The 26,707-nt window shown below is 47.3% G+C and overlaps 1 protein-coding gene across 2 annotated transcripts in view; it reads left to right on the top strand.

Annotated features, from left to right (window-relative positions):
- The first annotated feature begins 5,051 nt into the window (after positions 1-5,051).
- The window catches only part of smox (spermine oxidase), a 44,982-nt gene continuing 23,326 nt past the window's right edge, over positions 5,052-26,707 (top strand). For both annotated transcript variants that reach the window (XM_060841120.1, XM_060841206.1), the window contains exons 1-2: positions 5,052-5,188; positions 17,833-18,067. In XM_060841120.1, the coding sequence (XP_060697103.1) occupies positions 17,860-18,067 (208 nt within the window). In that variant the 5' untranslated portion in view covers positions 5,052-5,188; positions 17,833-17,859. The remainder of the gene's footprint in view (positions 5,189-17,832; positions 18,068-26,707) is intronic.

Below are 26,707 nucleotides of genomic sequence, written 5' to 3'. Positions count from 1 at the left end.
GGTATTGTGCGGAGGGTTTTGGGTAGGTATTGTGGGTGTGAGAAGGGGTTTGGTTTGGTTGGGAATCGTGAAGAGTGGTTTGGGTGGGTATTGTATATCTGAGGAGGGGGATGGATTGGTTGGGTTTAGTGGAGAGTGGTTTGAGTGGACATTGTGGGTGTGAGGAGGGGGATGGTTTGGTTGGGTATTGTGGGGAAGTGTTTGAGTTGGTATTGTGGGTGTGAGGAGGAGGATGGTTTGGTTGGGTATGTGGAGAGTGGTTTAGGTCAGTTTTGTGGGTGTGAGGAGGGGGATGGTTTGGTTGGGTATAGTGGAGAGTGGTTTGAGTGGACATTGTGGGTGTGAGGAGGGGGATGGTTTCGTTGGGTATTGTTGGTGTGAGGAGGAGGATGGTTTTTTTAGGTATTGTGGAGAGTGGTGTGGGTCACTTTGTCGGTGTGAGCGGGGGGTGGTTTGGTCGGGTATTGTGGAGAGTGGTTTGGGTCAGTATTGTGGGTGTGAGGAGGGGGATGGTTTGGTTGGATATTGTGGAGTTTGGTTTGGTTGGGTATTGTGGGTGTTAGGAGGGGGATGGATTGGTTGGGTGTTGTGGAGAGAGGTTTACCCCGGCGTTGTCAGTGTGAGGAGGGACTTGGTTTGGTTGGGTATTATGGAGAGTGATTTGGTTGGGTATTGTGGGTGTGAGAATGGGGATGGTTTTGTTGAGTATTGTGGAGAATGGTTTGGTTGGGTATTGTGGGTGTGAGGAGGGGATGGTTTGGTTGGGTATTGTGTGTAAGGGTTTGGGTTGGTACTGTGGGTGTGAGGAGGGGGATGCTTTGGATGGGTATTGTTGGTGTGAGGAGGAGGATGGTTTTTTAGGTATTGTGGAGAGTGGTGTGGGTCACTTTGTCGGTGTGAGCAGGGGGATGGTTTGGTCGGGTATTGTGGAGAGTGGTTTGGGTCAGTATTGTGGGTGTGAGGAGGGGGATGGTTTGGTTGGGTACTGTGGGGAAGTGTTTGGTTGGGTATTGTGGAGAGTGGTTTGGGTCAGTATTGTGGGTGTGAGGAGGGGGATGGTTTGGTTGGGTACTGTGGGGAAGTGTTTGGTTGGGTATTGTGGGTGTGATGAGGAGGATGGTTTGGTTGGGTATTGTTTGGAAGGGTTTGGTTCGGTATTGTGGGTGTGAGGTGGAACATGGCGGGTTGGGTATTGTGGAGAGTGGTTTGAGTAAGTATTGTGGGTGTGAGGAGGGGATGGTTTGGTATTGTGTGTGTGAGGAGCGGTATGGTTTGTGTGGGTACTGTGTGTGAGGAGGGGTATGGTTTGGGTGGGTATTGTGGAGAGTGTTTTGGTTGGGTATTGTGGGTGTGAGGAGGGGAATGCTTTGGTTGGGTACTAAAGAGGGTGGTTTGGTTGGGTATTGTGGATGTGAGGATTTGTGTCTATATTGTGGGTGTGAAGAGCGGGATGCTTTGGTTGAGTTTTGTTGGTGTGAGAAGGGGTTTTTTTTAGATATAGTGGAGAGTGGTTTGGATTAGTATTGTAGGTGTGAGGAGGGCGACGGTTTCTTTGGTTATTGTGGAGATTGGTTTGGTCATTATTTTGGGTGTGAGGAGGGGGATGGTTTGGTTGGATATTGTGGAGATTAGTTTGTTTGGGAATTGTGGGTGTGAGGAGGGGGATGGTTTGGTTGGGTATCATCGAGAGAGGTTTGTGTTGGTATTGTGGGTGTGAGGAGGGGGATGGTTTGGTTGGGTATTGTGGGAAAGGTTTGGGTCAGTATTGTGGGTGTGAGGAGGGGGACAGTTTGTTTGGGTATTGTGTGGAGGGGTTTGGTTGGTTATTGTGGGTGTGAGGTGGGGGATGGTTGGTTGGGTATTCTGGAGAGTGGTTTGGGTCGGTGTTGTGTGTGTGAGGAGGGGGATGGTTTGGTTGGGTATTGTGGAGAGTGTTTTGGGTCAGTATTGTGGGTGTGAGGAGGGGGATGGTTTGGTTGGGTATAGTGGAGAGTGGTGTGGTTGTGTATTGTGGGTGTGAGGAGGTGGATGGTTTGGTTGGGTATTGTGTGGAAGGTTTTGTGTCTATATTGTGGGTGTGAGGAGGGGGATGCTTTGGTTGGGTATTGTTGGTGTGAGGAGGAGGATGGTTTTTTTAGGTATTGTGGAGAGTGGTGTGGGTCACTTTGTCAGTGTGAGCGGGGGGTGGTTTGGTCGGGTATTGTGGAGAGTGGTTTGGGTCAGTATTGTGGGTGTGAGGAGGGGGATGGTTTGGTTGGATATTGTGGAGAGTGGTTTGGGTCAGTATTGTGGGTGTGAGGAGAGGGATGGTTTGGTTGGATATTGTGGGTGTTAGGAAGGGGATCGTTTGGTTGGGTATTGTGGAGATTGGTTTGGGTCAGTATTGTGGATGTGAGGAGGGTGATGGTTTGGTTGGCTTTGTGGAGAGTGGTTTGGGTCAGTATTGTGTGTGTGAGGAGGGGGATGGTTTGGTTGGGTATTGTGGAGAGTGGTTTGGTTGGGTTTTGTGGGTGTGAGGAGGAGGATGGTTTGGTTGGTATTGTGGGGAAGGGTTTGGGTCGGTACTGTGGTGTGAGGACAGAGATGATTTGTTTGGGTATTGTGCGGAGGGTTTTGGGTAGGTATTGTGGGTGTGAGAAAGGGTTTGGTTTGGTTGGGAATCGTGAAGAGTGGTTTAGGTGGGTATTGTATATCTGAGGAGGGGGATGGTTTGGTTGGGTATAGTGGAGAGTGGTTTGAGTGGACATTGTGGGTGTGAGGAGGGGGATGGTTTGGTTGGGTATTGTGGGGAAGTGTTTGAGTTGGTATTGTGGGTGTGAAGAGGAGGATGGTTTGGTTGGGTATTGTGGTGAGGTTTTGGGTCAGTATTGTGGGTGTGCAGAGGGGAATGGGTATTGTGGGGCAGGGTTTAGGTCGATATTGTGGGTGTGAGGAGGGGGATGATTTGGTTGGGTATTGTGTGTATGAGGAGGTGGATGGTTTGGTTGGGTATTGTGAGTATGAGGAGGGGGATGGTTTGGTTGGGTATAACGGATACTTGTTTGGTCGGTATTGTGGGTGTGAGAAATGGGATGGTTTGGTTGGGTTTTGTGGTGTGTGGTTTAGATTGGGTATTGTGGTTGTGAGGAGGGCGATGGTTTGGTTGGGTATTGTGGAGAGAGGATGGGTGGGTATTGTGCATGTGAGGAAGGGGATGATTTGATTGGATATTGTAGAGAGTGGTTTATGTCGGTATTGTAGATGTGAGGAGGGGGATGGTTTGGTGGGGTATTGTGGAGAGTGGTTTTGTGGGTTATTGTGGGTGTGAGGAGGGGGACGGTTTGTTTGGGTATTGTGGAGAGTGGTTTGCTTGGCAATTGTGGGTGTGAGGAATGAGGTTGTTTGGTTGTTTAACATGGAGTGTGGTTTGGTTCAGTATCGTTGGTGTGAGGAGGGGACTGGTTTGTTTGGGTATTATGGAGAGTGGTTTGTGTGGGTATTCTGGGTGTGAGGAGGGGGTTGGTTTGGTTGGGTATTGTGGGGAATGGTTTGGGTTTGTATTGTGGGTGTGAGGAGGGGGATGGTTTGGTTGGGTATTGGGGAGAGTGGTTTTGGTGGGTATTGTGGGTGTGAGGAGGGGGATGGTTTGTTTCGGTATTGTGGGTGTGAAGAGGGGGATGGTTTGGGTGGGTATTGTGGGTGTGAGGAGGGGGATGGTTTGGTTGGGTTTTGTGGAGATTGGTTTGGGTCAGTATTGTGGGTGTAAGGAGGGTGATGGTTTGGTTGGGTATTGTGGGGAAGGGTTTGGGTCAGTATTGTGGGTGTGAGGATTGGGATGGTTTGGTTGGGTATTGGGGAGAGTGGTTTTGGTGGGTATTGTGGGTGTGAAGAGGGGGATGGTTTGGTTGGGTATTATGGAGAGTGGTTCAGTGGGGTATTGTGGGTGTGAGGAGGGGGACTGTTTGGGTATTGCGGAGAGTGGTTTGGTTGGGTATTGCGGTTGTGAGGAGGAGATGGTTTGGTTGGTTATCATGGAGTATGGTTTGGTTCAGTATTGTTGGTGTGAGGAGGGGACTGGTTTGTTTGGGTATTATGGAGAGTGGTTTGTGTGGGTATTCTGGGTGTGAGGAGGGGGATGGTTTGGTTGGGTATTCTGGGTGTGAGGATTGGGATGGTTTGGTTGGGTATTGTGGAGAGTGGCTTGGGTGGGTATTGTGAGTGTGAGTAGGGGAGGGGTTTGGGTCCGTATTGTGGGTGTGAGGAGGGGGATGATTTGGTTGGGTATTATGAGTATGAGGAGGGGGATGGTTTAGTTGGGTATTGTGGAGACTTGTTTGGGTCGGTAATTCGGGTGTGAGGATGGGGATGGTTTGTTTGGGTATTGTGGAGTGGTTTCGGTCGTATTGTGGGTGTGAGGAGGGGATGGTTTGTCTGGGTGTTGTGGAGAGAGGTTGGGTGGGTATTGTGCATGTGAGGAGAGTGATGGTTTGGTTGGATATTGTGGAGAGTGGTTTGCGTCGGTATTGTAGATGTGAGGAGGGGGATGGTTTGGTTGGGTATAGTGAAGAGTGGTTTGGCTGGGTATTGTGGGTGTGAGGAGGGGGATGGTTTGGGTCAGTGTTATGGGTGTGTGGTGGTGGATGGTTTGTTTGGGTATTATGGAGAGTTGTTTTATGTCGGTTTTGTAGGTGTGAGAAAGGGGATAGTTTGGTTGGGTATTGTGGAGAGTGGGTTGGTTGGGTGTTGTGGCTGAGAGGAGGGTTATGGTGTGGTTGGGTATTGTGAAGAGTGGTTTGGTTGGGTGTTGCGGAGAGTGGTTTGGGTGGGTATTGTGGGCTGGCTTGGGTTAACGTTGAGTGTAGCGAGGGGCAATGGTGGCTAATTGGGTGGAAGGAGCAGTTCGGGTGGGGGTGACCGCCTGTGCCTGGCGTTAGCACGTGGTGCGCGCGCACTCTGGCTGAAATTGACACATGAAATTGACACAGTGGCGGCGTGCTGCGCCTGCGCCGAGCAGGGACTCGCTGGCTTCTTCTGGGTTTCTCCGGATCAGCTGCAAAACAGGCGGAGACAAGGAGAGAGAGAGGAGGAGGAGGAGGAGAGAGAGAGAGAGGGAGAGGGAGAGGGAGAGGAGCGGAACGCTGGGCAAGCGGAGTCGCACGGCCGGGGCTCAGCTGGTGATTCTGTGTTGCGGGCGGAAGATCGGGGCAAGGTAGATCCTTTTTTCGTGAGAAAACCCTTTGTTAAAACTCCGTATCATTGCAATGGAGGGCCGTCGGTATAAATATTCCTTTTTTTTAAATCGGAGGGGAATAGTGTCCCTTCACGACTGATGATTCACGAACGGAAGGTCCCTGGGGTATTTGATGCCCCGGCTGGGTTGCTGACCTGTCTGTCACCGCGATCCTTTCCCCTGTTTTTAATATCATTAATGAAGTGCTCTTTGGCGACGGACTGTGTTTGTCTCCAGAGAAACCAAGTTGTTGTTGTTGCACACACGGATAGAGTATTGCTTTGTCCACCGTCAGTACGTGGCAACACACCGCTCGGTTGCCAGAGACTGTCTCCGCTGCTGTTAGACAGATTTGAAGGGGAGAGTGAAGGATTGTTTTTTTCCCCCCAAAAAAATGTTATCGCTAAAAATTGACGATGATGCCCTGGCGCTCCATGTATCTTTTCGCTCAGTTTTTATATCAGCACTTTTGAAAAACCATTATCCCCCACTGGGTCTATTTGATATCCTGTTTGGTAACAACTTACTTGCAAACAAGATTTCTCCTTTTGGCCCGAACACTGAGTTTCTCAGACCCGCTACACTTAATTTATTTACATTAAAAAATTCTATCTGGGAGCGTTTGAGTGGGAAGGGGTTTGGTTCCTTTTCAAAGCAGCTGAACTATTGTGAGCAATGGCTTTCCATGTTCCAGACTCGGGTTTGCCCACCTGTTTTGTGAGGGGTGTCGTTTTGTTTTGAATTCCTTTCAGCATCTGGGCTAGAGTTCGCCCAGGACTATTCCCGGGAGCTAGCCCACTCGGCCCGTTTGATCCATGCTGACGCTATCACGTTCCACAGCAGCCCCCACTTTCATCAGTCTCATTAGCGCATTTAACATGTAGCGAACGCTGTGGAGTCAGTGTCAGAGGCAAACAGCACTCAGGCTATTCCTGGGGTCAGGTTTCACCAGGCTGTTTACATGTGGAACTGTGACGGCTGGAAGAATATTTTCAAAACCTGGGGATGTTAGTTTATCATTAAGTCGTCCTTCTGTCAGTACACGGGAGGTGCACTCGGATGAAAGTGGTCAAACTTCGCAGTTCCCATCCCTCCCTGTCACTCTGAGGAGAACTTTAGAACTGCAGTGAAAGTACTTAAGTATTTGCATGATGAACAGATAGGCACAGAACTGGTGGGGAATGTCGCCCCAACACCTCACTGGTGGAGAAGGGGGAATCCTTTTGTGAAATATTTACTTTGCATCATGCAAAGATTTTCGGAGGAGTGTGTGGAGCTTATGCTTGGGGTTTCCCCGCCCCCTGAGAGGAGGGACATAAAGCAAACCAGTGTGCAGCGGCGGCAAGGTGCTGTCTTCAGAGCTGCCCGTGGGTCATGTGCTCGCTCCCACATTTGCAGCATCTCCAAACCCTGCAGGGAGGCGGGTCTCCCCCGTTTAAAACCTCATCCCTTCAGACTGCCGAACCCACTGGCTGGCCGCTTGCTAACCCCAACAGACCTGCTCACAGTCTCCTCGCCCACCAGCTTTCTAGGTACCGGCGTTCTTTTATAACGCGCTGCAAGGCAGGTAACTAATCAGGACTCGGTTTCCACAGCGCGGACTTCATGTTGGCTGTAACGCGATTACGTCGCCAGCGCTTTCAGCGCTGTTTCTAAAGCGCGGTTTTTCTATATAATGTGGGGCCGGGGAAAGTGAGGACCGCAGATGCCGGAGAGTCAGAGTCAGTGAATGTGGTGCTGGAAAAGCACAGCAGGTCAGGCAGCATCCGAGGAGCAGGAGGTTCGACGTTTCAGGCATAAACCCTGATGTGCATTCTCCTGCTCCTCGGACGCTGCCTGAGCTGCTGCGTTTCTCCAGCACCACACAGTTTTGCGATAATGTGGGGTTGCAAAAGGGCAACCGTCCAAATACAGAAGAAACGACTTTTAGGTGGAACTCTAACTATCATCTTTGTGCATTCTTATTTGTGTTTTCTGGAGAACAGAACCGTAGAATTGTTCAAATGCAGAATGAGGCCATTCGGCCCAACTTGTCCTCACTAGCTCCCTGAGCATTTTGGCTCAGTGCCAATTTCCAGCCGTTTCCCTGGACCCCTGTCCTTTCTTTCTGCTTAAATAATTATCCTTGAATGCTCCCACCACTCTTCCACCACAGCATTTTCTCATCTCACACTTGCTTCTTTTGCAAACTGTTTTAATATGGTGCTCTCTACTTTTCCATCTGTTTACAAATGGGAACAGTTTCTCCCTATCCACTCTGTTCCAGACCCTTCATGATTTTGAAAACTTCTGCCAAATCTCTTGTCCTTCCGCTCTCCAAGGGACGCAGTTCCTCGTTCTCCAATCCCTTGTAAGAGAAATGTCTTTTCCCTGGAGCAGTATGTCTCATTGAGCTGTCTTCCTTTCACCCGTGTGTTGGTGAATCATTGGAACCTCTGTCAGACGAGCACCTGAAATCTTCTGTGGTTTCCACCATTTCATAGTTTTGCAATTTTAATGAACACTCAGGAAAACTTGCAGTAAAACAGTTTTTTTTCTGTTTTAAAAAATGTCTTTATCCCCACTATATCGCCCATATGCATATATTTTCCCCAGCACCCATGATGTGTATGTGTGTGCAGGTGTGAGACACAGTGAAAGACAACAGGTGTACAAAGCTTTATTCAACTTCCATCACTAGGAAGAAAGGTAACACCAGGGTGGCCAGTGACAAGCAGTGTCCTTCTCAGAGGGAAATGCTGTGAGATCAAACAGTGAACGGGAGGGCAGGCATCAAATGAAAATAGAATTGTGTGGGGGGGGGGGAAATAATACACTCCACTCCCTGCGGGTACCCACCTTTCCCTGAAAATCTCAAAGGTGTTGGTGGACACCATGTGCTCCTTCTCCAAGGACACCCGGGCACTGACATGCCTGCTGAAGAGGGGCAGGCAATCAGCCATAATGACCCCCTGGATCTATTTATGGCCAGTTTGACCAGAGCCAGAAGCAGACCCACGAGGAGGTCCTCTGATCTACCCTCCCCGCTCTGCGCAGAGTGCCCAAAGATCAGGAGCGTGGGACTGAAGTGTAAACAAAAACAAAGAAGAAGGTTTTCAAGGAAATAAAAAAGGAAGAACAGTTTTTTTACGAGTCACTGGATTAGATGTTAAGCACAAATGTTTTTGATATATAAATGAGAATTATTATTTTAATGTGGACATTAACTGATTTGGGGATTGGAATGCACTGCCAGAAGAGGTGGTGAAAGCTGGCACATTGGTGACTTTTAAGAGGTTTTTGGATGGTGACATGAACAGGGAGGGATTAGGGGGATATGGACTGGATTAGGGCAGAAGGTTTGCTTTTCAGTTGAGTTAGGGTGTGATGATCAGCACAGGCTTGGAGGATCAAAGGGCCTGTTCTTTTGCAGCACATCTCTTTTGACCTTTTGTTTGTTGCTCTAAAATAGTTTGTAATGAAACCTAATGCCACAGAAAATTGAAAATGTTTGCATTCATTTACAGCAAAGCTGGTCATTTCCAGGCAGTTCGGAGGCAATTTCCAATCCCCTTTCTGAAGATTGCTTTTGAACCTGCTTTCACTGCCTTTACAGTTAGCTGCACCATAACAACTCACCAAACAATAGTCAAACCTTTTCCTAGGTAACTATCAACTTAACGGAAGTGGTACACTCTTGATTTCTCTGATGTTAAGGGCTTTTCTTGTGGAGACTTTAAGATGCAGGGGAATTGAAAAATGTGTTGCTGGAAAAGTGCAGCAGGTCAGGCAGCATCCAAGGAGCAGGAGAATCAACATTTCGGGCATAAGCCCTTCTTCAGGAAGGCTTATGCCCGAAACGGGTCGATTCTCCTGTTCCTTGGATGCTGCCTGACCTACTGCACTTTTCCAACAACACATTTTTCAGCCCTGATCTCCAGCATCTGCAGTCCTCACTTTCTTGTAGATGCAAGGGAATTGCCTGTTTACGATCTTCAATTTCTGGACAATTCCCCATAGAGTCTGCTGCACCTATGATTCACTGGGTTTCAGTGTACAATTCCAGTCTGTACAGCACCAATAAAACAAAGAACTTTAGTGATCTGAAACAAAAAGCAGAAATTTAAGATTATTTGCAAAAGAGCCCAAGGAAATATTGTTTTGCAAGTTGTTATGATGTGGAATGCACTGGCTGAAAGCAGGTCATATAGCAACCTTCAGAAAAGAAACTGGACCAATCCTTGCATCGCTATGACATAGGAGTGGGGAAAAAGGATGAGTAAGTATTCCAAAGTGCCAGCAAAGATACAATGAGCCATAGAGTCACAGAGCCATAGAGACCTACAACATGGAAATAGACCCTCCAATTCAACTAGTCCATGCTGACCAGGTATCTTAAATAAATCTAGTCCCATTTGCCAGCATTTGACTCATACCCCTCTAAACCCTTCCATTCATATACCCATCCAGATGCCTTTTGAATGTTGTAATTATACCAGCCTCCACCACTTCCTTTGGCAGCTCGTTTGGTACATGCACCTATCTTCTAGAACACAGAATGTTACAGCGCAGTACAGGCCCTTCGGCCCTCGATGTTGTGCTGACCTGTGAAATTAATCTGATGCCCATCTAACCAACACTGTTCCATTATTATCCATATGTTTGTCGAATGCCCATTTAAATGCCCTTAACGTCGGTGAGACTACTCAGGCAGGCAGGCCGTTCCATGCCCTAACTACTCTCTGAGTGAAGAAATTACCCTGCTATCTGTCCTAAATCTATCACCCCTCAATTTAAAGCTATGCCCCCTCATGTTAGTTTTCACCATCCAAGGAAAAAGGCTCTCACTGTCCACCCTATCTAACTTCCTGGTTATCTTATATGTCTCAATTAAGTCACCTCTCAACATTCTTCTCTCCAGTGAAAACAGCCCCAGTTTACTCAGCTTTTCCTTATAAGACCTCCCTTCCATACCAGGCAACATCGTAGTAAACCTCCTCTGAACTCTTTCCAAAGCTTCCACATCCTTCCTATAATGCGGTGACCAGAACTGCATTGCTTCAGTTGCGGCCTTACCAGTATCTTGTACAGATGAAACTTGACCTCATAGCTCCGAAACTCAATTCTTCTACCAATAAACACCAACGCACCATATGCCTTCTTAACAACCATATCAACCTGGGTAGCAACTTTCAGGGGTTTATGCATTAAGATCTCCCGCTTTATCTACACTGCCAAGAACTTTACCTTTAACCCAGTACTCTGCATTCCTGTTACTTCTTCTGAAGTGAACAACCTCACACTTTTCCACATTAAACTCCATTTGCCACTTCTCAACTCAGCTGTTCGTCTTATCTATGTCCCTCAGTAAACCACAACTTCCTTCGGCACCATCCACAACTCTGCCTACCTTAGTGTCATCTGTAAACTTGCTAACCCTTGCTTCAATGCCCACCTCCAGATCATTTATAAAAATGACAAACAGCAGAGGCCCCAAAACAGATCCTTGCAGCACACCACTGGTAACTGAGCTCCAGGATGAACATTTCCCATCAATTACCACCCTCTGTCTTTTATCAGCACACCAATTTCTGATCCAAACTGCTAAATCATCTTCAATCTCGAAACTCTGTATTTTGTGCAATAGCCTACCATGTGGGACCCCATTTACTGAAATCCACATAGACCACATCAACCACTTTACCTTCATCCACCTGTTTTGTCACCTTCTTGAAGAACTCAATAAGGTTCATGAAGCACGACCTACCCTTCACAAAACCATATTGACTATCCTTAATCAAATTATTCCTTTCCAGGTAATTATAAATCCAATCTCTTCTAATCTTTTCCAACAGCTACCCACAACTGAAATAAGGCTCACTGGCCTATAATGACCAGGGTTGTCCTGACTCCCCTTCTTAAACAAGGGAACAACATTTGCTATCCTCCAGTCTTCTGGCACTACTCCTGTTGACAATGAAGACTTTGCAATCTCCTCACTGACTTCCCAGAGAAGCTGACGATAAATCCCATCCGGCCTAGGGCTCTTATCGATTTTCAGATTTTCCAAAATTGCTAAAACCTCCTCTTTGTCAACCTCAATACCACCTAATCCACTAGCCTGTATCTCTGTATTCTCACTAACATTGCCCTTTTCCAATGTGAATACTGACAAAAAGTATTCATTAAGCGCTTTCCCTATGTCCTCAGGTTCCAAATACAACTTTACACTATTATCCTTGATTGGCCCTAATCTTACTCTAGTCATTCTTTTACTCCTGATGTCCATATGGAAGATCTTAGGATTTTCCTTGATCCTATCCACCAACAACTTCTCATGTCCCCTTCTGGCTCTTCTTAGCCCTCTCTTCAGATCTTTTCTGGCTAACTTATAACTCTCAGGGCCCCTAAATGAGGCTTCATGCCTCATGCTCACATAGGCCGTCCTCTTCCTCTTGACAAGAGCTTCAACTTCTTTAGTAAATCATGGCTCCCTCTCTCGACAACTACCTCCCTAGCTGGTCCTTGAATAACTCCACATTTCAAGTGTGTCCATCCCCAACAGTTTCCTTCCCCATGCTGTGTATCCTGAATCTTGCCTAATCACATCATAATTGCCTTTCCTCCAGTTATACCTCTTTCCATGTGATATGTACCTATCCCTGCCCGTTGCTATTGTAAACAGAGTGGTTAGCACTGCTGCCTTACAGCGCCAGAGACCCAGGTTCAATTCCCGCCTCAAGCGACTGACTGTGTGGAATTTGCACATTCTCTGTGTGGGTTTCCTCCGGGTGCTCCGGTTTCCTCCCACAGTCCAAAAATGTGCAGGTTAGGTGAATTGGCCAGGCTAAATTGCCCGTAGTGTTAGGGGTAAATGTAGGGGAATGGGTCTGGGTGGGTTGGGCTTCGGTGGGTTGGTGTGGACTTGTTGGGTCGAAGGGCCTGTTTCCACATTGTAGATAATCTTAAAAAGAATTGAATTATAGTCACTATCACCAAAGTGCTCACCTACCTCCAAATCAAACATGTGGCCAAGTTAATTCCCCATTGCCAAATCCAATATGGCATCGCCCCTTGTTGGCCTTTCTACATTCTGTGTCAGAAAACCATCCTGCACACTTTGAACAAAAACTGACCCATCTAAACTACTTGAACTATAGTATTCCCAGTCAATGTTGGGGAAGTTAAAGTCTCCGAGTAAAAAATGAGGTCTGCAGATGCTGGAGATCACAGCTGCAAATGTGTTGCTGGTCAAAGCACAGCAGGTTAGGCAGCATCTCAGGAATAGAGAATTCGACGTTTCGAGCATAAGCCCTTCATCAGGAATAAGAGAGAGAGAGCCAAGCAGGCTGAGATAAAAGGTAGGGAGGAGGGACTAGGGGGAGGGGCGATGGAGGTGGGATAGGTGGAAGGAGGTCAAGGTGAGGGTGATAGGCCGGAGTGGGGTGGGGGCGGAGAGGTCAGGAAGAGGATTGCAGGTTAGGAGGGCGGTGCTGAGTTGAGGGAACCGACTGAGACAAGGTGGGGGGAGGGGAAATGAGGAAGCTGGAGAAATCTGAATTCATACCTTGTGGTTGGAGGGTTCCCAGGCGGAAGATGAGGCGCTCCTCCTCCAGCCGTCGTGTAGTTGTGTTCTGCCGGTGGAGGAGTCCAAGGACCTGCATGTCCTCGGTGGAGTGGGAGGGGGAGTTAAAGTGTTGAGCCACGGGGTGATTGGGTTGGTTGGTTCGGGCGGCCCAGAGGTGTTCTCTGAAGCGTTCCGCAAGTAAGCGGCCTGTCTCACCAATATAGAGGAGGCCACATCGGGTGCAGCGGATGCAATAGATGATGTGTGTGGAGGTACAGGTGAACTTGTGGCGGATATGGAAGGATCCCTTGGGGCCTTGGAGGGAAGTGAGTGTGGAGGTGTGGGCGCAAGTTTTACATTTCCTGCGGTTGCAGGGGAAGGTGCCGGGGGTGGAGGTTGGGTTGGTGGGGGGTGTGGATCTGACAAGGGAGTCACGAAGGGAGTGGTCCTTGCGGAACGCTGATAGGGGAGGGGAGGGAAATATATCCTTGGTGGTGGGGTCCGTTTGGAGGTGGCGGAAATGGCGGCGGATAATACGTTGTATGCGCAGGTTGGTGGGGTGGTAGGTGAGAACCAGTGGGGTTCTGTCTTGGTGGCGGTTGGAGGAGCGGGGCTCAAGGGCGGAGGAGCGGGAAGTGGAGGAGATGCGGTGGAGGGCATCGTCGATCACGTCTGGGGGGAATCTGCGGTCCTTGAAGAAGGAGGCCATCTGGGCTGTGCGGTGTTGGAATTGGTCCTCCTGGGAGCAGATGCGGCGGAGACGAAGGAATTGGGAATATGGGATGGCGTTTTTACAGGGTTCAGGGTGGGAGGAGGTGTAGTCCAGGTAGCTGTGGGAGTCAGTCGGTTTATAATAGATGTCTGTGTTGAGTCGGTCGCCCGAGATAGAAATGGAAAGGTCTAGGAAGGGGAGGGAGGAGTCTGAGACAGTCCAGGTGAATTTCAGGTCGGGATGGAAGGTGTTAGTAAAGTTGATGAACTGTTCAACCTCCTCGTGGGAGCACGAGGCAGCGCCGATACAGTCATCGATGTAGCGGAGGAAAAGGTGGGGGGTGGTGCCAGTGTAGTTGCGGAAGATGGACTGTTCCACATATCCTACGAAGAGGCAGGCATAGCTGGGGCCCATGCGGGTGCCCATGGCAACTCCTTTAGTTTGGAGGAAGTGGGAGGATTGAAAAGAGAAGTTATTCAGGGTGAGGACCAGTTCAGTCAGTCGAAGGAGGGTGTCAGTGGAAGGGTACTGGTTGGTGCGGCGGGAAAGGAAGAAGCGGAGGGCTTTGAGTCCTTCGTGATGGGGGATGGAGGTGTACAGGGACTGGATGTCCATAGTGAAAATAAGGCGTTGGGGACCGGGGAAGCGAAAATCCTGGAGGAGGTGGAGGGCGTGGGTGGTGTCCCGAACGTAGGTGGGGAGTTCTTGGACTAAAGGGGACAGGACCGTGTCGAGGTATTGGGAGATGAGTTCGGTGGGGCAGGAGCAGGCTGAGACAATGGGTCGGCCGGGGCAGGCAGGTTTGTGGATTTTGGGCAGGAGGTAGAAACGGGCGGTGCGGGGTTGTGGGACTATGAGGTTGGAGGCGGTGGATGGGAGATCCCCTGAGGTGATGAGGTCCTGGATGGTCTGGGAGATGATGGTTTGGTGGTGGGAGGTGGGGTCGTGGTCAAGGGGGCGATAAGAGGAGGCGTCCGCGAGCTGGCGTTTGGCTTCAGCGGTGTACAGGTCAGTGCGCCAAACTACCACCGCGCCTCCCTTGTCTGCGGGTTTGATGGTGAGGTTGGGATTGGAGCGGAGGGAGTGGAGGGCTGCACGTTCTGAGGGTGAGAGGTTGGAGTGGGTGAGAGGGGTGGACAGGTTGAGTCGGTTGATGTCACGGCGGCAGTTGGCTATAAAGAGGTCGAGGGCGGGTAGGAGGCCTGCACGGGGTGTCCAGGTGGATGGGGTGTGTTGGAGGCGGGAGAAGGGGTCGTCAGAGGGTGGGCGGGAGTCTTGGTTGTGAAAGTAGGCACGGAGGCGAAGGCGGCGGAAGAATTGTTCAATATCTCGCCGCGTGTTGAACTCATTAATCCGAGGGCGTAGGGGAACGAAGGTGAGGCCCCTGCTGAGGACTGATCTTTCATCCTCAGAGAGGGGGAGATCTGGAGGGATGGTGAAAATCCGGCAAGGCTGAGAGCTAGGACCTGGTGTGGGACTGGAGCTGGAGCTGGAGCTGGGGGCGGGGTTAGGGGCGGGGACAGAGATCGAAGTAGGGGCGGAGTTAGACGTGGTGACGTTGCTCGACGTGGGGGCGGGGTCATGCGTCGAAGTTAAAGTCTCCCATAACAACTACCCTGTTACTCTTTCTCCTATTGAGAATTGTCTTTGCTAACCTTTCCTCTACATCCTGGAACAATTCAGAAGCCGATAGAAAAATCCCAACAGGGTGACCTTTCCTTTCCTGTTTCTAACCTCTGCCCAAACTAACCTCAGTGGATGGGTCCTCAAATGTTATCTTAGCTGCTGTAATACTACCCTTGAGTAACAATGCCACATCCCCACCTCTTTTACCATCTTCTCTGTTTTGCAGAAATCCTGGAATCTGCAACAACCATTCCTGCCCCTCCTCTAGCCATGTCTCTGAAACGGCCAAAACATTGAAATCCAAGGTACCAACCCATGCTGCAAGTTCACCCACCTTATTCCTGATGCTCCTAGCATTGAAGTGCACACGTTTCAAACCAACATTCTCTCGCGACCTTGTAAACCTATTCCTGATGTCACTACCTTCAACCTCCTGTACACTGGGACTACAATTCAGGTTCCCATCCTTCTGCTGCATTAGTCTAAACCCCCCCAAAGAGCATTAGCAAATTTCACTCCCAGGATATTGGTACCCCTCTGGTTCAGGTGTAGATGATCCTGTTGTAAAGTTCCCATCTTCCCCAGAAAGGGCTCCAATTATTCAAGAATCCAAAACCCTTCCTCCTGCGCCATCCTTGCAGCCACGATTTCAGCTCTGCTCTCTCGCGGTTCCTTGTTTCACTGGCACATGGCACGGGCAACAACCAGTGATAACAACTCTGTTTGTTCTAACTCTAAGCTTCCAACCCAGCTTCCTGAATTTCTGCCTTAGATCCCCGCCTTTCTTCCTATTTATGTTGTTGATGCCTAAGTGGACCACAACTTGCGGCTGCGCCCCTTCCCCCTCCCCCTCAAGGATTTGGAAAACACTAATCAGAGACAGCACGAACCCAGGCATCTGGGAGGCAACACACCAATCGTGAGTCTCTCTTGTTCCCACAGAACCTCTGATATGTTCCCCTAACTATGGAGTCCCCACTGACTAAAGCTCTGCTTCTCTTCCCCCTTCCTCTCTGAGCAACAGGGACAGACTCTGTGCCAGAAACGTGTGCCCCATTGCTTACTCCTGGTAAGTCCCTCCCCACCAACAGTATCCAAAACGATATAGTTATTGTTGAGGGAAACCACCATAGGAGATCCCTGCACTGCTTGCCAGTTCCCTTTCCTAGCTCTGACGGTAACCCATCTACCGTCCTCATGTGGCTGTGGAGTAACTACCTTCTTGTAACTCCTCTCAATAACCCCCTCCGCCTCCTGAATAATCTGAAGTTCATCCAGCTCCAGTTCCCTAACACAGTTCTTGAGGAGCTGGAGTTGGGTGTACTTCCCTCAAATGAAGTCAGCAGAGACACTAGAGGTGACCCTTACCTCCCACGTACTGCAGGAGGAACATTCGCCTGTTCTAACCTCCATTCCCACTATCCTAAATTCCCAAATAAACAGCCGGGAAACAAAACATGAAAACAAACACTTACCACCTTACCAACTGATGCACAGACATTTTTTTGGTTTGAGGGGGAGGATGGGTGGGAGACACTACCTATGTAGTGTTTTGGGTAAAGCAATTGCCCAAATATATGACCTTGTGATCTCTCTTACTGCATCCAGGGACTGAAGAGAAACCGGAAGTAAAAGAAATGTAAACCATATTCTGTGCTAAGATATTTGTTAATTTCATGATACTATTAGGTAGGTGGCCATGATGAAGGGGTAGATAAAGCGTGGCACTGGAAAAGGCACAGCACATCAGGCAGGATCTGAGGAACAGGAGAGTTGACATTTCGCGCATAACCGTTCTTCAGCACTGGCCATTATGAAGGAGTAATGATATGAGTTGGAGAAGGAATGATGCATGAGACTTTTAGGGGAACTTGAAGATGATGGTGTTCCTGTATGTTTGCTGTGCTCAGTGTTTGGAAGAAGCCTTGGTGACTTGCTGCAGTGCATTCTGAAGATGCTGATCCATTGCGAGCACTCTGAGTGTCTATTGGAGTCACCCCATACTGGGGGCAGAGGTGGAGCAGCACACCCAGCTTTCAGGCAGACCAAAGTCATACAAAGGCTGGGCTGGAATTTGATGAGAATTCTCATGCATCTCCAGTTGGATCCTGAAGGGCTTTTGCCCGAAACGTCGATTTCGCTGCTCCTTGGATGCTGCCTGAACTGCTGTGCTCTTCCAGCACCACTAATCCAGAATCCTCACTCAGAAACATTGGGGAGTTGGAGAAACAGACATTTTTGCCTTTTCTGGAATTCGCAACCAAGTTATGACAGGCCCCCGGAGGACGATGTAACCTATTCCACCATTGCATTGCCGAGCCAGCATTGTCACCAGTTTGCCTGTATGTGCTTCTGTTTTACCTGACATAACTAAGTGTGGTCTGGGAATCCCAGTCATTGAGTGTATCCATTGCCTCTGTAACATGTTTTACCGGCTGGAGGTTCCTTCATGCTGAAAGTTGTGTATCTTTGGAATTCTCTACCTGAGAAGGCTTTGGATACTTAGCCATTGCATATATTTAAAACTAAAGTTGACAGGTCTTTGAGCATTAGGTGAATTGAGGGATGTGGAGATGAGGGGAGAATTCAGGGAGAAGATGAGCCACCATGTTCTTATTGAATGCAGGGTAGGCTCAAAGGGCTATCCTGCTGCTCCTGCTCAAAACTTACTTTTATTTTTAAGGTTGCTGCTTGACTATGAATGATGTTGTCCAATATTTTTACTATTTTCTTTCCCAGTTTCCATAGAAGAAGAGCTTGGGCGGTATGCAAAGTTGTGAAATATCTTCAGACAGTGCAGATGATCCTCTCAGTAGTGGCTCCCAGAGAAAGCGACAACCTCGAATAGTAGTTATCGGCGCTGGGCTTGCTGGCCTCTCTGCTACAAAAAAACTCCTAGCGAATGGATTCACAGATATTGTCATTCTAGAAGCATCTGAGCGAATTGGAGGCAGAGTGCAAAGTGTTAAACTCGGTAAGCCTTCTCTCCTACTGTTTGAAATTTTTCGTGTTATGGGGTGAATGGAAGGATTCTACTGTAGACCATAAGACCATAAGACATAGGAAGGGAAGTAAGGCCATTCGGCCCATCGAGTCCACTCCGCCATTCAATCATGGCTGATGGGCATTTCAACTCCACTTACCAGCATTCTCCCCGTAGTCCATGGGAACACTACCTCCTTCACAGTGCAGTGTTTCGCAACACCATCATTGAGTTAACACAGTGAAACATCCCAAGACTCATCGGGCGGCACGGTGGCTCAGTGGTTAGCACTGCTGCCTCACAGCACCAGGGTCCCAGGTTCAATTCTAGCCTTGGGTGACTGTGCACATTCTCTCCGGGTGCTCCCATTTCCTCCCACAGTCCCATTGGCCATGCTAAGTTGTCCATAGTGATAGATGCATTAGTAGGGACTAAGGAATGGGTTTGGGTGGGTCATTCTTCGGAGGGCCTGTTTCCACGCTGTAGGGAATCTAATCTAATCATCACAGGGGTATTATCAGCAAAGTCTGACACAAGACTGCACTGGCAGACATTAAAACAGTCAAAAACATCAATTGTAAGGAGCATATCAAAAGAGTGAGGTGAAATAGACAGGTGTAGAGGTTTAGGGAGTATATTTCAGATCCAGAATTTGGAACCCGGGCAGCTAGAATGCGCAAGATACCAGAACTGAATGATCAGAGAGATCTCCGAGGGTTGTGAGGCTAGACAAAATGACAGAGTGAGGAGGACTAAGACTATGGAGGACTTTGAACGCAAGGATCCTGAGTGGAAGCCAATGTTAGTCAATGAGCACATGGGACTTTGTGTGATTTAGGGGAAAGATGCTCCATGATTTGGATAGCCTGGCTGTAACAATATCCACATGAATTTCAATGAATTTTGTGATGACCCATGAGACTGAGGTGGGAGGTTGAATGATGGGATTCTGATTCTTCAACCCTATTGATGCCCCCCATCCTCCTCCGTTCTTGTTTAGGTCAGTCTTCTGAGGTTTTGAAAGCTTTCACTGCTGACTGATCTACGACTTACAGGTTTCTAAATTTAAAGTAGAATCTTGGGAGGTTCTGAAGATTCATCAACAACTAGTCACTCTGAGTTTGTTGGGGTACCACTCTCTGAGAACTGGTGGTGGGATATGGTTGAGGATGGGAAGCTATGTTGTTGAAGTTGGTCAAGTGCTTGCACGATGGTACTCATAGTGATACTCTCCTGTGCACCCACGAGATTTGTAAGTGCATTTCTGCCCAAGCTGATGTGCAAAACTCAACTTCTGCATCTCAAACTAGCAGGGATGAGCAAGAAATGCCAATGGTGACCATCTATAAAGAATGTGTAAAATAAAATGCTTTATAACACTATGGTCACTATTGATATGTGGAGGAATATGGTGGCCATTTTATGAAAACTATAATTGGAGGAGGCTGTTCAGACAATCCAGTCTGTTTCATTGTTTTATTTGCTTGTAGCATGAAATTTTTTTTTTATTTGTTCACTAATTCACTCATGAGACATGGGTGTCGCTGCCTATTTATTGCCTGTCCCTAGTTGCCCATGAGAAGTTGGTGGTGAGCTGCCTTCTTAAACAGCTGCAGTCCACCTGCTGTAGGTTGACCCACAATGCCCTTAGAGAGGGAGTTCCAGGAATTTGACCCAGTGACAGTGAAAGAACAGCGATATATTTCCAAGTCAAGATGGGGAGTAGCTTGGAGGAGAAATTGAAGGAGGTAGTGTTCCCATGTATCTGCTGCCTTTGCCCCTCCTTGATGGAAGTGGTTATGGGTTTGGAAGATGCTATCTAAGGATGTTTGGTGAATTTAGAATCAGGGCATTTGGCTCAAAAGGTCCACACCGACTCTCCCTAGAGCATTTCGCCCAGATTCATGCCATCCCTGTAATCCTGCATTTCCCGTGGCTAATCCTTCTAACCTACACACTATGGGCAATCCACCTAACCTACACATCTTTGGACTATGGGAGCACCCTGAGGAAACCCACGCAGACACAGCGAGAATGTACAAATTCCACACAGACAATCACCCAAGGCTGGAATTAAATCCGGGTCGCTAGTGCTTTGAGACAGTCAATGCCAGGCCCATTCATTGCCATTTTTCCATTGTCTTAACTGTAGAGCCCCACAGCACCAGTGGTATTCCTGGAACGAATGGTGCTGAGGTCGAACAGCAACATGGAAAATTGAATTCTCTGAGGGGTGGCTTAGTGGTTAGCACTGCTGCCTCACAGTGCCAGGGACCCGAGTTTGATTGCAGCATCAGGCAACTGTTTGTGTGGAGTTTGTGCATTCTCCCCATGTCTGTATGGGTTTCCTTCGGGTGTGCTGGTTTCCTCCCACAGTCTAAAGGTGTGCAGGTTAGGTGAATTCACCACGCTAAATTATCCATTATGTTCAGGGATATGTGGATTAGATGCATTAGTTTGGGGAACAGGTCAGGATGGGTTACTCTTTGGATGGTTGATGTGGACTTGTTGGGCCAAATGGCCTGTTTTCAGACTGTAGGGATTCTATTTCCCACAGTTCCTGTGAGCTTTCCATGAAAAGAAAGCGACTTGTGAAATTATCATTTTTTGATCCCTTGAAACTGTTACTTAGAGTCATAGAGATGTACAGCACGGAAACAGACCCTTCGGTCTAACTCATCCATGCTGATCAGATACCATAACCTAACCTAGTCCCATTTGCCAGCACGAAATCTTGATCAGATGGGCCAATGGGCTGAGAAGGCATTTGGTATACTTTCCTTTATTGGTCAGAGTATTGAGTCCAGGAGTTGGGAGGTCATGTTGCGGCTGTACAGGACATTGGTTAGGCCACTTTGGAATATTGCAATTCTGGTCTCCTTCCTATCGGAAACATGTTCTGAAACTTAAAAGGGTTCACAAAAGATTTACAAGGATGTAGCCAGGGTTAGCAGATTTGAGCTATAGGGAGAGGTTGAATAGGCTGGGCTGTTTTCCCTGGAGCATTGGAGGCTGAGGGATGACCTTATAGAAGTTTATAAAATCATGAGGGGCATGGATAAGATATAGACAAAGTCTGTTCCCTGGGGTGGGGGAGTCCAGAACTAGAGGGCATAGGTTTAGGGTGAGAGGGGAAAGATATAAAAGAGACCAAAGGGGCAACTGTTTCACGCAGAGGGTAGTAAGTGTATAGAATAAGTTACCAGAGGAAGTGATGGAAGCTGGTACAATTGCAACATTTAAGAGGCATTTGGATGGGTATATGAATAGGAAGGGTTTGGAGGGATATGGGCCGTGTGGTGGTAGGTGGGACTAGATTGGGTTGGGATATCTGGTTGGCATGGATGGGTTGGACCGAAGGGCCTGTTTCCGTGCTATACATCTCTATGACTCTATGACGTGGCCCATATCACCCTCTTAAATTCTTCCTATGCATATACCCATCCAGATGCCCATTTTATTTTCTCCTAAATACAGGAATCACAAATATAACATAGTGATAAAATAAAATGGAATTCAGGAGAAACCGTTTTACCCAGAGAGTGGTTTAAAAATGAAATATTACAACTGCACTTCTCCATGTGGTAGCAGTAAATGAAATATGGTTAAATACAGGAAGGAGAATACAGGAAACTGAGTATAGGAAGGAGAAAATGGAGTCCAAGGCTCTGCTGATAGTTCCAGGTAAGGTTGAGTGGGTGGAGATGCTGAGAATGAGGCTCCCTGGCACAACATTCCCACCCTGCCTGTCCCTGCCTGTCTACTTGTGTGAAGCATAAACACCAGCATAGCTGAGTTGGGCCATATGGCTGACTTTTCTGTTGTGAAATTTGAGTCAGATCTCAGTTGACTCTACACCCACTTAGTGCACTCCTGATGCTGACAAACATTACTTCGAAGCATCTCACCAGTTTAACTGGAATTCCAAATTTATCATCTCAATGCAGACTCCCCTTATAAATCACTTCCTCTCTGACATCTTTAACTACAATAACTCAATCACCTTAAAGCAGGTGGAGTTTGCACAGTTGCACTACCCTTGTGCAACTGTGCAAACTCCACACAGACATTCTTCCCATATCTGCATATGTCTCCTCTGGGGTGCTCTGGTTTCCTCTCACACTCCAAAGATGTGTAGGTTAGGCTGATTGGCTTTGCTAAATTGCCTGAAGTGCCCAGGGATGTGTCGGCTAGGTGGATTAGCCATGGAAAATGCAGGGTTTCAGGGTGGGTCTGGGTGGGATACTCTTCAGAGGGTCAGTGTGGACTCAATGGGCTGAATGTCCACAATTTTAAAGGAAAGATTGAGATTCCAGCCTTACAATGTAAAGAAGAAGCTTCTGGACATAATGGATACTTGGTCATTGTCAACACATGTTAGACTCAACCATGTATTTTCTATAGTGTTATGTAAATAGGTGTATTGAAGGCCAATCTAAGAGTGGCAATGAATTATTATCTGTGATTGGTCAGCAGACTGGAAGTGAAGGACATAAGGCCATGCCTCATGGAGTACTGTAAGGATCAGTGCTGTGGCCTCATTTATTTACAATCTTTATTGATGACTTAGGTGAAGAGATCAAGAAGTCTACACTGAGTGTAAACTGTTAGGAGGATGCAGAGGTTTCAAAGGGATTGTGAACATTTAAGCGAGTGGGCGGAAAAGTGACCAATAAAGTATAAAGCAGGGAAGTGTGAGGATATTCACTTTGCTGGTAATAATAGACAGCAAAGTCTTTTTTTTAAAAAAATGACCAGGAAATTGCAAATCTTGAATTAAGAGGGCTAAAAGAGGTCATGAGATATCCTTAGCAAGCAGGGTTAATGAAAACCCCAAAGCTTTTTATTCATATATCAGGAGCAAGAGGGTAACTAGAGAAAGGGTTGGCCCATTCAAGGACAAAGGAGGAAAGATATGCATGGAATCAGAGAAAATGGGTGAGATTCTTAATGAGTACTTTGTATCGGTATTCACCTAGCAGAGAAACATGGCAGATGTTGAGGTTAGGGACAGATCTTTGATTACTCTAGGTCAAGTTGGCATAAGAAGGGAGGAAGTGTTGAGTATTCTTAAAGACATTAAGGTGGCAAAGTCCCAAGTTCTGGATGGGATCTATCCTAGGTTACTGAGGGAAGCGAGAGAGGAAATAGCTGGGGCTTTAACAGGTATCTTTACAGCATCCTTGAAAACGGGAACGGTCCCAGAGGACTGGAGAATTGCTAATGTTGTCCCCTTGATTAAAAGGATAGCAGAATAATCCAGGTAATTACAGACCTGTGAGCCTGACATCAGTGGTCGGGAAGCTACTGGAGAAGATACTAAGGGATAGGATATATACCCATTTGGAAGAAAATGGGCTTATCAGTGACAGGCAGCATGGTTTTGTGCAGGGAAGTTTGTGTCTTACAAACCTAATAGAATTCTTTGACGAGGTGATAAAGTTGATTGATGAAGGAAGGGATATAGATGTAATATACATGGACTTTAGTAAGGCATTTGATAAGGTTCCCCATGATAGGCTGATTAAGAAGGTGAAATAGTTAGATGGATAGACAACTGGTTGGGCAACAGGGGACAGAGAGTATTTGTGGAAGGGAGCTTCTCAAAATGGAGACCTGTGACCAGTGGTGTTCTACAGGGATCCGTGCTGGGACCACTCTTGTTTGTGATGTACATAAATGAGCTGGAGGAAGGTGTAGATTCCCTCATTAGCAAGTTTGCAGATGACAGTGAGATTGGTGGAGTAGTAGATAGTGAAGGGGACTGTCAGAGAATATAGCCAAATATAGATAGATTGGAGAGTTGGGCAGAGAAATGGCAGATGGAGTTCAATCCAGACAAATACGAGGTGATGCATTTTGGAAAATGCAATTCCAGAGCGAAGTATATAGTAAATGGGAGAGTCCTGGGGAAAATTGTTGTACAGAAAGATCTGGGTGTTCAGGTATATTGAATTGAATTAAATTTAATTTATTGTCACGTGTAATGAGGCACTGTGAAAAGCTTTGTCTTGCGAGCAATACAGGTAGATTGCAGAGTTAAGTAACATAGATAGTAAATAATAGGTAAACAGCAGCAAAAACAAAAACACTTGTATAGGTGAATGTTATGAGTTTGGGAGTCCATTAAGTATTCTAACAACAGTAAGGAACTGTTCTGAAACTGACTGGTGTGTGTGTGTTTAGGCTTCTGTATCTTTGGTGAAGGTGGCAACACGGGTCAGTAAAGTGGTCAAGAAGGCATACGGCATGCTTTCCTTCATTGGATGTGATATTGAGTACAAGAGTTGGCAGGTCATATTACAATTGTATAAGAGTTTGGTTTGGCCACATTTGGAATAATGCATACAGTTCTGGTCGCCACATTACCAAAAGGGTGTGGATGTTTTGGACAGAGTGCAGAGGAGGTACATCAGGATGTTGCCTGGTGTGGAGGGTGCGAGCTATGAGGAGAGGTTGAATAGATTATGATTATTTTCATTGAAAAGGAGGGATTAAGGGAGGGACCTGATCGAGGTCTGCAAAATCGTGAATGGTATAGATAGGGTGGAAAGCAGGAAACTTTTTCCCAGAGTGGAGGACTCAGTTACTAGGGATCATGAGTTCAAAGTGAGAGGGGGAAAGTTTAGGGGAAATATACTTGGAAAGTTCTTCACACAGAAGGTGGTGGATGCCTGGGGCATTGCCAGCAGAGGAGGTCAGGGCGGGAATGATAGCGCTGTTTGAGATGTATCTAGACAGATGTATAGAACATAGAACATTACAGCGCAGTACAGGCCCTTCGGCCCTCGATGTTGCGCCGACGTGTCATTCCAATCTGAAGCCCATCTAACCTAAACAATTCCATGTACGTCCATATGCTTGTCCAATGACGACTTAAATGTCCTTAAAGTTGGCAAATCTACTACCTTTACAGGCAAAGCATTCCATATCCTTACCACTCTGAGTAAAGAAACTATCTCTGACATCTGTCCTATATCTATCACCCCTCAATTTAAAGCTATGCCCCTCGTGCTCGCCGTCACCATTCTTGGAAAAAGGCTCTCCCTGTCCACCCTATCTAACCCTCTGATTATCTTATATGTCTCTATTAAGTCACCTCCCAACCTTTTTCTCTCCAACGATAACAGCCTCAAGTCCCTCAGCCTTTCCTCGTAAGACCTCTCGTAGACAATTAGGTGTCGGAGTAGGCCATTCTGCCCTTCGAGTCTGCACCACCATTCAATATGATCATGGCTGATCATCATTAATCAGTATCCTGTTCCTGCCTTATCTCCATAACCCTTGATTCCACTATCCTTGAGAACTCTATCCAACTCTTTCTTAAATTAATCCAGAGACTGGGCCTCCACTGCCCTCTGGGGCAGAGCATTCCACACAGCCACCACTCTCTGGGTGAAGTGTGTCCTCATCTCTGTTCTAAATGGTCTAACCCGTACTTTTAAACTGTGTCCTCTGGTTCGGCACTCACCCATCACCAGGCATAAATGGCAGAGACTGAAGGGATACAAATTCTTAGAAACCAGATGGCAGGTTTAGATAGAAGATGTGGATCAGCGCAGGCTTTGAGGGCCAAACGGCCTGTTCCTGTGCTGTAATGTTCTTTGTTCTTGATATTCAGAGGGATTTCAGTGCACTTATAGAAGGAACACAAAATGTTAGCTTGAAGTTATAGGAAGGAAAAAAAATTTTGTCCCCTTTATTCCTGTACCCCAATCCTCTTGCAATAAAGAAAAGTGGCTAAAATTGAAAGACGTATTGGGCACATTTTTGGTCTCTGTATGCAAGGAATGAGGTGTGCAGTAAAGGTTTATTGGGTTTGGTAGCTGGGAGGAGAAGGTTGTTTTAAAGTGGGAGGTTGGCTCCATACTTTCTGGAATTTGGGAGAACAAGCTGTAACCATGCAAGATTCTGAAGGGGCTTGACAGGGTAAACAATGACAGGTTATTTCATCTGACTGTCGAGCTTGAACATTGACGGGGGTGGTGGGGGGGGGGGGGGGGGGGGGTGAGGAACACAGCCGTAGAAGATCATCAGGTGAACCTTTAGGGTTGAGATGAGGAGAAATCGAATCGTTCAAAGAATTGTGAACCTTTGGAATTTTCTGTCCCTGAGGTTCATGGATGCTTTATCATTTCATGCGTTTAAAACTAGAGCTAAGAGGTATTTGGATCTCAGAAAATTGAAGGATTTGGGGAGCAATTGGGAAAGAGGAGTTGAGACAGAAGATTAGCCAAGATAGTGTTAAATGGTGGGGCAGGATCGAGGGGCTGAATGGCCTCCTCTTGCTCCTCATTCTTATATTCTTGAATTTTTCTGTTTATTTTAAAAGCCGGTGGAAGAGAAGGAGAAACTAGAAAACTGTCCACAACGAATATTGTAAACTCTACTGCCCTGCCTAATAATATCACGTGTAGCTGTATTTTCTCAGCCAAAGTATGGTGTGTGTGCAATGGTACAGTACCTGTCCTGAGATCATGCGTTGCTTTTAATCTAGTATTAAACCAGAATGGAAAGGATCTTTGAATGAATATCTTTCATTTCTTTCGCACCTTTCATGGTACCAGTAAAACTGTATTGACATGTTGTCATGTAGAAAACACAGCAGCCAATTTATGTACCGTATGCTGC

This window comes from Hemiscyllium ocellatum, chromosome 1, assembly GCF_020745735.1.
Source record: "Hemiscyllium ocellatum isolate sHemOce1 chromosome 1, sHemOce1.pat.X.cur, whole genome shotgun sequence".
Classification (NCBI taxonomy): Eukaryota; Metazoa; Chordata; class Chondrichthyes; order Orectolobiformes; family Hemiscylliidae; genus Hemiscyllium; species Hemiscyllium ocellatum.
Note: the sequence above shows the minus strand (reverse complement) of the source record. Positions and strands in the feature narration are given on the sequence as shown.